Below are 9,816 nucleotides of genomic sequence, written 5' to 3'. Positions count from 1 at the left end.
CATTTGTGGTAATAAGTATATTCTGGTTATTGTTGATGACTTTTCAAGATTTATGTGGGGTTTCTTTCTTAGATAGAAATCAGATGCCACTTCGAAGTTGAAGGATTTCATCAAGCAGATCGAGCTTTAATTACGAAAGCTCATTTAGAAAGTTCGTAGTGATAACGGTTCTGAATTTAAAAACCAAGCATTTAAAGAATTCTTGACAGAAAAAGGGGTTCCACACAGCTTCTCTGCTCATTACACTCCTTATCAGAATGGTGTTGTTGAAAGATGAAACCCCTCTCTTTGCGAAGCTGCAAGGACCATGTTATGCTTCGCGAATATTCTGCTTTACTTTTGGGCTAATGCCATCGGAACTATTTGTTTCACTCAGAGCTGCTCCCTGATCAATAAAAGATTCTTAATCACACCTTATGAGATTCAGAATAATTAAAACCTAACGTTAAGTTCTTTCATGTCTTTGTTTCCAGGTGTTTCATATTCAATTCCAAAGAGAATAAGAACAAATTTGATGTGAAAGAAGACTAAGGAATCTTTTTAGGGAACTTTCTTAATTCAAAGGCATATAGGGTTCCGAACAAGAAATCCAAAAAGATCGAGGAAACCTATTATGTCACCTTTGACGATAATTATCTAAATAACTATTAGAAAACTGATTGTCCATCTGAGGAGATTTTTCCATCGATGAATCCTATGACAATTCATCTTTCGAATCTTTATGAGGAATTTATGAACTTATTCGATGAGCCTGATAGATCCATTTCCTCAGAATCAAAGGCTAAAAATAATCAAGAGGACAAATTGAAAAAGATAGTAGATGACGCTGCTAATAACTTTGAGTTCACTCAAGTGCCTTCGATTCCTAACGCCTCTGAATTTCCAACATAGGAAGAACCTTCTGATTCTCCATTACAGAGGGAGGGATCCTCTTCAAGCTCCAATTCTAATCCTCATTTCTAGCGGGAGAATCCTCTATCAAATGAAGGAACAAGTTCAAATGTCCAGGGGGAGAATGAAAATAATGATTCTGATGTACCATTGGAATTTGAGGAAGTTTATGCCGAAGTCGATCCAACTTATGATCCATGTTTTCCTCCTTTGACCAAATGGACTAAAGATCACCCAAGAACTCAAGTGATTGGAGATTTATCCTCATGAATTCTAACAAGGGAACAAAAAAAGCGAAACAAACACATTATTTTCAAAAATGCAATTTTGCATGTTTAATTCATTCATTTCCAAGATTGAGTCTAAAACGGTGAAGGCTGCTCTTGATCATGTTGATTGGGTTCAATCCATGCAGGAAGAACTCAATGAATTTGAGCATAATAAAGTCTGGAGATTAGTCCCCACTCCGAAGGATGTTTCAGCCGTCAGAATGAAATGGGTGTTTTGGAACAAAATTGATAAGGGAGGCAACGTGATTTGCAATAAAGCACGATTAGTTGTGAAAGGATACTGCCAGGAGGAAGGTATAGATTACGAGGAGACATTCACACCGGTTGCAAGACTTGAATCTATTTGGATTTTTCTTGCATATGCCGCTCAAAAAAACTTTGAAGTTAATCAATGGATGTGAAGTGTGCTTTTCTGAACGGTGAACTCGAGGAAACGGTCTATGTGGAATAGCCACCAGGTTTCATAAATGAAAAATATACAAATCATTGTTTTGTTCTCGATAATACTATGTATGGATTGAAACAACCTACAAGGGCATGGTATGAAACCCTTACACATTTTCTGAAACAATCCAAATTTAAACAAGGCTCGGTTGACCCAACCTTCTTTTGCAAGAAAGATGGTGACCACTTAATGATCATTCAAATTTATGTTGATGACATCATTTTCGGATCCACAAATCCTAAATTAACTGCTGAATTCCAATATTTGATGGAAACTAAATTTGAAATGAGCTCAATGGGTCCTATTAGCCTTTTCCCTGGTTTAATCATTAGACAGAGTTTAGAGGGTATAGTCATTAACCAAGAAGAAGCCTACACAAAGACCTTGCTTGCGAAATTCGGTATGGTGGGTGATTCAAAGGTAAAGGATCTAATGGGGTTTGGAACGAAGCTTACGCCATCCTTGGACAAGCTGACTACAGATATTCATCTATATCATCAGATGATTGGGTCTTTAATGTATCTAACATCGAGTCGTCCAGATATAATGTTTGCTGTTTGTTATTATGCTAGTTTCAAGCAAATCCATGTGAACCTCATATGATTGTTGTAATGAATATATTCCGATACCTCAAAAGAACCACCTCTCTTGGAATTTGGTATCCTTCCAACTCTGGTTTCTTTGTGCAAGTGTATTCAAATGCTGATTTTGGTGGATGTGGTCTCGATCGCAAAAGAACCTCTGGGGGATGTCAGTTTCAAGATGGAAAACTTTTTAGTTGGCAATCCAAGAAGCAGACTTGTGTCTCCCTATCTACTGCAGAAGCTGAATACAATGCAATTGCTTCATGCACTTCTAAAGTTGTATAGATTCAAAATCATCTAAGGGACTATGGGATCAACATGAAAGGATTCCATTATATTGTGATTCAGAAAGTGCAATCAGAATCTGCCATAATCTAGTGTAACACTTAAATACAAAACATATAGCACGACGATATCATTTTATAAAGGATCACGCTGAGGATGGAAATGTTGAAGTACACTTTGTTAGATCCTCTGATCAGTTGGCTGATATCTTCGTAAAGGCCTTACCTGAAGCTACGTTCAATCGTATTTTACAAGGTTGCCGAATGATTGAAGCTGACTTAGTTCCAAAACCCCTCTCGTAATAGGAATTTACTGTGCATGTTCCGAGCTTCAGAATGGTTCGGATTTTGCAGTTCATATGGGTTTTGGAATGCCTCTATATACTTTGTACATTTACTGTCTTCCGATTGATTCTAAGCTTCGAAATGCTTTGGAAGTCACTGTTCATTTATGCTTATGAATTTATTTTTTTACTATTTTTCTTTATTATTTTCTGTTTTTCTTTCATTTGTTTTTAGAAAATTATAGAAATAAAAATCAAAAATATTTTCTTTATTTCTACTTTATCTTTTGCAGAAAATTTAAAAATCAAAAATATTTTCTTTATTTCTGTTTTATCTTTTTCAGAAAATCCAAAACTCAAAAATATTTTCTTTATTTCTGTTTTATCTTTTTTAGAAAATCCAAAAATTACAAAAATACTTTTCTTTATTTGTGTGTTATTTTCAGAATATGTTCATGATTTTGGTGTAACTTCTTGTTACCCCCAATTCAAAATGATGGGGCAGGTATAATTTCGAATCTATGTCCTAACTAAGTGTCCCTAGAAGCATATTGCTGCATGTTCATATTTCTTTATTTGTGTGTTATTTTCAGAATATGTTCATGATTTTGGTGTAACTTCTTGTTACCCCAATTCAAAATGATGGGGCAGGTATAATTTCGAATCTATGTCCTAACTAAGTGTCCCTAGAAGCATATTGCTGCATGTTGTCCTAAATCTCTTAAACTTTATGTTTGAAGCGTTAATGAAATTTTGATTCCGATCATTTCTTCCCAATCAGGCTGAAAAATCACATAAGTCATGAGCTACCTTACTCTTCTCACAATGAGTGAAGAGTTGAATGCTTTGTCACTTCTTTATAGCAGAGGTACACTTTCTTCTTCGAAACCTACCTCCTATTTCTCAATCAAATTCACATTCATAAAACGTAACCCTTGAGACTCTCAACAATTACCACTGAGATTTATGGTTACACAACATCTGTGTTGATGATCTTAAAATCATTATTACCATGATTTGAGTGAAACCCAAAATCCGACACACTTTTCTGAATGGACGGTGAACAATCAAATGTTCTAGCATTTTCACCAACGAATTGATGATTAAAACCTTTTTGTTTGTACGATTATCATGTGAAATCTCATTTTTCTTTTTGAGTGATCTTAATGAAATGTTCTTGAACGAAGTTGTTTCTTCCTAAAAGATCTAGATTTTTTACTTTTCTTGAGATTTCCATATTATCCAGTCGCTTAAGCAATATCCAAAGCATACTTGTTCTTATGGCTACAATGGTTAAACAAATACTTCAATCCGATTTTCGAACTTATGTTGAGTTTCAGAATTTGATGGAAGCTTAAACCACCCATGCAACTTACTAAAAAAAATTCTTACACTATTTATTAATAAATAGATGATTGTAATTCAACGAGAGGCCACACCAGCACTTCCGAGAGTCTCTTAACTTAGAAGGAAGAGATCGTTGCCTGGGATCCATCTGAATTTCATGTCATTTTTCTTTGACATCACAAAATTCCAAAATTTTATTTTGCTTTATTTCTTTTTCTTTGGCACACTCTTGCACAAAAATCTTTATGATTTTTCCAAGTCTTGTATTAATTCATGTGGATTATTGCTATTCCGAGAACAAGTTATGGTGCTAGAAAGGCGGTTCCCTGGGGATAAGGTTTCAAAATAGGAGCATATATTTCAAATTCCTTACATTATGCATTTCACTTACAACGTGCTTGAAATATACAACTGCCACATTGTCACACACCCGAACCAGACGGCAGAAACGTCTGGGGGCTTGCGTGTGACATCATCTTGTAATATCATCACAGTTGTATATAATTGAAACTAGACAACACCATCATCATACATATCAAAATACAACCAACATTGTTTACATCAAGTACAATATCTTACAACACATGTCCAATATATTAAATGTATGATGATAACAAAATAAAATAAATTCCACATTTCCTGCTGACCTTTCCGCTTAACGATTTCCTAAGAATACAAGTTATTTTGAAAACGTCAACATATATAATGTTGGTGAGTTCATAAGCATATTTGAATGAAAAGTTTTGAATTATTTATAAAACTCAAGAAAATCCGATATTTTCAAAAATAAAATGTTTTGAATGTGATATATCGAAATCAAGTATTTATGCATGAGTGCTTTCAGTATTTGGCATGTACAAAATGTAATCCAGATAAAAACCTAGTATTTTCTGTTGCAAGTAAAAGATATTGTTTAACTATGTATTACCCCAGAAAATCTTATATTTTTTGTTTATAAAAGTGTTGTGGTCTCAACCCTAAGACCGAATAACAGTATATGTAGGTTTTTGTATCCATAAGATTTTATAGGTATTCCATAAAATTATGTTGGAGAGGATTTCTAAGTGAGCCGTTTTAACCATACATGATTATGACGAATTCGCTTGTCGTTGCGTCCTTAGGCGTCGACTTGATTTACGATAAGGTTTGTCACACACTCACACTAGACTGGCCTAGTCTAACTGTAGTGAAAATGTAACAACCCGAAGTTGTTCATCACCGAAAACCCGTTCTACCCGAATAACTCGTCGGAGATCGAAATGTCCCATTATCATTTTTTGGCTTAGTTATCTAAAATTTTATATTTATTTTCGTTCAATGAGGGTCCAAATCATTTAGGAACTCAAGAATTTAGCCCAAAACAATTATTTCATAAGTTTTAGAAATATCCTCGTCGGGTGACGAAAACTCAATCGGGTGCGACCCAAAGCATCGTTTAAGGCCGGTATCGGGTAGAATTCCACCGTGTCCAAGTTTTAGGGACTATATAAACATGTTTAAGCACTCATTTGAAGCTTTTTCCTTCTCTCTCTACTCTCTCTCTAACCTCTCTCCAAAATCCAAAGATTAAGTGTCCAAAACTCAAATTTAAGGCTTCAAATCCTTAAGGTACCTTCCTAGCCTTAATCTATAGCATGTTTAGCTTCCAAATTAGACACTTAAGCATGAAATTGGACAAGATATGTGAGTTTACGGCCCAGGAGGCAGCCTAGGCCGTAAACTCCATTTTGAAGGGTTTTTAGCCCTTAAACTCCTTCCTAGACTCAAATGGACTTTAGATATGGCTAAGGGGCTTCAAGATATGGACTTAGAACACCTAAAACTATAATTTTGTGGACTTTGAAGGAGTTTACGGCCAAGGCATAAGCTTGGGCCGTAAACTCATGAAAATGGTGTTTTACATGTCTTTAAACCCTTCCAAATCACCCCTACAGCTTAGATATGAATTATAGGACTTTGATTCTTGCATTTGGACACTTGAAACATTAATTTTGAGGGACTTAGGTGATTTTATGGCCAAGGAGAGTTCTTGGGCCGTAAACTCCATAAAACTTGGCATAAATCTCATTCTAAGGTGTTAGAAAGCCATCCAACACCACCAAAAGCCTTGGAATAAATCAAGGGACCAACCAAAAATACTTTAAGGGCCTAAAACACATCTTTTATGGTATTTCTAAGAGTTTACGGCCAAGACCTGTTCTTGGGCCGTAAACTCCAAAATTTTTGGTGTTAGAATGCAAACTACACACCCCTAAGGCCCTTAGATGAATTTTAGAAGTCCATTCATGCAAGTTTTAGACCTTGAAACACCTTGTAGCTCCCTATATTAGAGTTTACGGCCATGAAGGGGGTTTCATGGGCCGTAAACTCCATAAATGCCTCATATGTCACTTGTAAACTCATTTCTAGGCTTGTGGGAATTTTTAGAATCACATGTGATTGATTTTAACAACTTAAAAACACTAAATCTTGGAGAATTGAGAGTTTACGGCCAAAGAACCCATGCCTAGGCCGTAAACTCCCTTATGTGTTGTAAATGATGTTTTTAAATTAATCCAAGCCTTAAGAAAAATTAATCCAAGCATTTCCAAGTGTCCATATCCATTTATAACCCAAATTTGCACTCTAAACCACCCTACCATGAGTTTACGGCCATAAACTCATGGGGAATGGGTGTTTTTGACCTAAAACTCTTGTATAAGTTTACTCATGGGGAGTAAACTCAAGTCCCAAGTCCCTAGTGTCATTTCTCATCCCTAAACGCCACCCGGGTCCCTCCAAACACTCGTATCGGAGTGTTTTCGCGACTAGAAGCAATGGTCCCTATCCAACAATCAATCTATGTCCTAATTAGATACAAATGTGTATCTTTTCATTATAATTAGGAACCTCGTGTATTTACAAGCCCCGGATCCACTCTTAGCATCCAAATCGTCATACTTCTCGTCCGGTGAGTTCATACCCCTACGCCTTTTTCACTGTTTTTAACTGTTTTCAGGGGGGAATACAAGCAAACCAAAACTGTTTTCAAATCATAATATCTATGTATTTCAAATAATATCTGGCAAACTTATAAACTCTTTTACTCCTTATGTATTATGTTGAGCATAAGGAATGATTTATTAATTACAACTAAATGGATTTTAGTTAAGAAAATAACCAAACTAATTAAATTATTATGGGAATAATTTGGGGTTCTATGTTTCTCTTTATATCACTTACTGATCTCTGTACTAATTTATTAGATAAACTATGTCTGATTCAGTTTATCTCCGTATCATTCGAATGTTTTGCCAGATAGTCTCATTGTATGTAACTATTTTTACTGTATCATGTCTTAAAACCTTTGTATGTTTGTTATCGTATATGAATCCTGTGAATAGTTTAATACTAGTTTGTGAGATAGTCACTACCCTTTATGGATGATCAAGTAAATCCTCTCCGGAAGTGTAACCAGAGTCTCCTGGAGGGAGAGCGAAGAGTTTGTGAATAGATCTATTCGGGACTGACAATCCCACACCTTAACTGCTAGCTACAGTTGGGCGGTCACGCCTGGGGTGACAAATTCTGGATATCATTCGACGTCTGACTAACGTCAAGGAGGTCTCGTTGTCGTATCAGTATGGTTACCCGACTCACAATACGTATTAATATGAACTTATTCACAGCTAGGATCTGTTTAGAATCTATATCTTGTTCGGGATGGTAATCCATGGTCTTGTAATCTATATCTCGTTCGGGATGGTAATCCCATGGTTTTATGTCTATACCTCGTTCGGGATGATAATCCCATGGTCTTGTGTCTATATTTCGTTCAGGACGGCAATCCCATGGTTTTGAAACTAAATCTTATATGGGATGTTAATCCCATGATTTTATCAAGCTATCTTATATCTAGTTTCGGGATAGTGATCCCATGGTTTATCAAACTAATTATATCTACTTTCGGGATAGTGATCCCATGGTTTTTATCGAATTATCTTATAAATGGTTTGGGATGTTAATCCCAAGGTTTTCAAAATATTTTCTATCTACAGTTCGTCAAAATTATAGTTTTGTATATTAAACTATACTATGTGTTATTCTATCAATCTTGCATTTAGGAAAATATGGGATTTTCCTGGGGTTAACTTATATCTGATAACAGAACTGTAACGAAAGATAACTTAACTACTTTACATAAGAAAATATGGGATTTCTTGGATATCAAATCTTTTCAAAAAAAACTAAAGGAAATCGATACATTTTCACAAAACAAAACCGCTTATGAACTCACCAGCTTTATGCTGATTTTCAAACTGCTTGTATTCTCAGGTCCAAGTTAGACAGGTACCCGGCGATATCTTTTGGTGAAGATGGAGTGCTCCAAAGACTCGTCTCTTTTGTTCATATGATATATGTATAACTTTTGTACAATTTACTTTTGAACCAAATGTAAATTTTCATATATAAGTAATGTAATGGTTGTTTACTGTGATTACTATGTACATTGGATTTGATACACGACATGGAGTCAACCCCGGGAACGTTTCCGCCTTTGGTTTTCGGGGTGTGACAGATTGGTATCAGAGCCCTTGTTTATAGTGAACAGAGTATACCAAACCTTACATGGTATAAAACTATAAACATTAAGGGGCCTAAGTGCTCTGAACTAAAAGTATCCTACAAGATATAAGTATTTTCAAAAGTATTTAAGTATGCCGAGCCGTCGAAATCCGTAGCTACAAGTAGAACAAAACATAAGTAAATGGGTGTTGTACACTGCGGTTAAACCTGGGCAGTTATGTAGTCGTGTCTAGGGTCTATATAGCCTGGCCAACTATATTCGTTCGAGACACGGCCAACATGTGCTTGGGAGTGACTGTGGCATGCGGCATACCTAAAACTTACCCAATATCCCAAACAACAAATCGTCGCTGCAGCGAACCATGAAATACTATGGGAGTATTTCTCGAGCCGATCCTTTGTAGAAATTCTCGTATACGCGTTCTTCCTGGATTAATTCTCTAACGATAAAATGTTCTATCTTGATAACTCCTTTCTGCTTTATCGCTTTGTATGATGCTATATTTTCCATGATGAGATATCTCCTGTCCCATATCTCTTGATTCAATTCAGAGGACTTATGATCCTCTCTTTCCTGATCTTGTTAGATCACGATGCCTCCAAGAAAGAGACCCAGCTCAACGAACAACAACAATCCTCCTTTTCAACTTGATCTTGCATCACTTCAGACAGTTCTGACTGCTGCAATGGTAGCAGCCATGTCGCAAATGAACTCTAGAAATTCAGGAGGTGATCCCCAACACCAAAACCCAGAAGATAGCCAGGGACACCAAAAAGGGGGTTCCTATAAGGATTTCATGAACGCAAAACCGACATTCTTCGATGGCACAGGGGGTGTCATTGCCTTAACCCGATGGTTCGAGAGAATCGAATCAATCTTTGAAATATGCAGCTGTTCGGAGTCTGATAGAGTCAAGTTTGCTGCCTGCACCTTCCTAGACAAAGCCCTGACTTGGTGGAATGGCCGAGTCAAATCCTTAACTTTACCTGTAGCCAATGCTATGGGTTGGGAAGCTATGAAGGAGCTTCTTCTCGCAGAATATTGCCCTCGGGGTGAACTTCAGAAACTAGAACATGAACTATGGAACCTTAAGATGAAGGGTTCTGACATAGCTGCTTATACCT

General features: G+C 36.3%; 1 protein-coding gene across 1 annotated transcript; it reads left to right on the top strand.

Annotated features, from left to right (window-relative positions):
- The first annotated feature begins 1,920 nt into the window (after positions 1 to 1,920).
- Positions 1,921 to 2,495, top strand: LOC111889054 (secreted RxLR effector protein 161-like). The gene is made up of 2 exons (XM_023885189.1): positions 1,921 to 2,046; positions 2,199 to 2,495. The coding sequence occupies exons 1-2, from the start codon at positions 1,921 to 1,923 to the stop codon at positions 2,493 to 2,495; spliced, it is 423 nt and encodes a 140-aa protein (XP_023740957.1).
- The last annotated feature ends 7,321 nt before the right edge of the window (positions 2,496 to 9,816 follow it).

This window comes from Lactuca sativa, chromosome 4, assembly GCF_002870075.4.
Source record: "Lactuca sativa cultivar Salinas chromosome 4, Lsat_Salinas_v11, whole genome shotgun sequence".
In the NCBI taxonomy this organism is placed as follows: domain Eukaryota; kingdom Viridiplantae; phylum Streptophyta; class Magnoliopsida; order Asterales; family Asteraceae; genus Lactuca; species Lactuca sativa.
Note: the sequence above shows the minus strand (reverse complement) of the source record. Positions and strands in the feature narration are given on the sequence as shown.

Coding starts and splice junctions, on each gene's coding strand:
- LOC111889054 (XM_023885189.1), top strand. CDS start 1,921: ATGGGTCCTATTAGCCTTTTCCCTGGTTTAATCATTAGACAGAGTTTA. Junction 2,047..2,198: donor GTATGGTGGGTGATTCAAAG/GTAAAGGATCTA, acceptor TTATTATGCTAG/TTTCAAGCAAATCCATGTGA.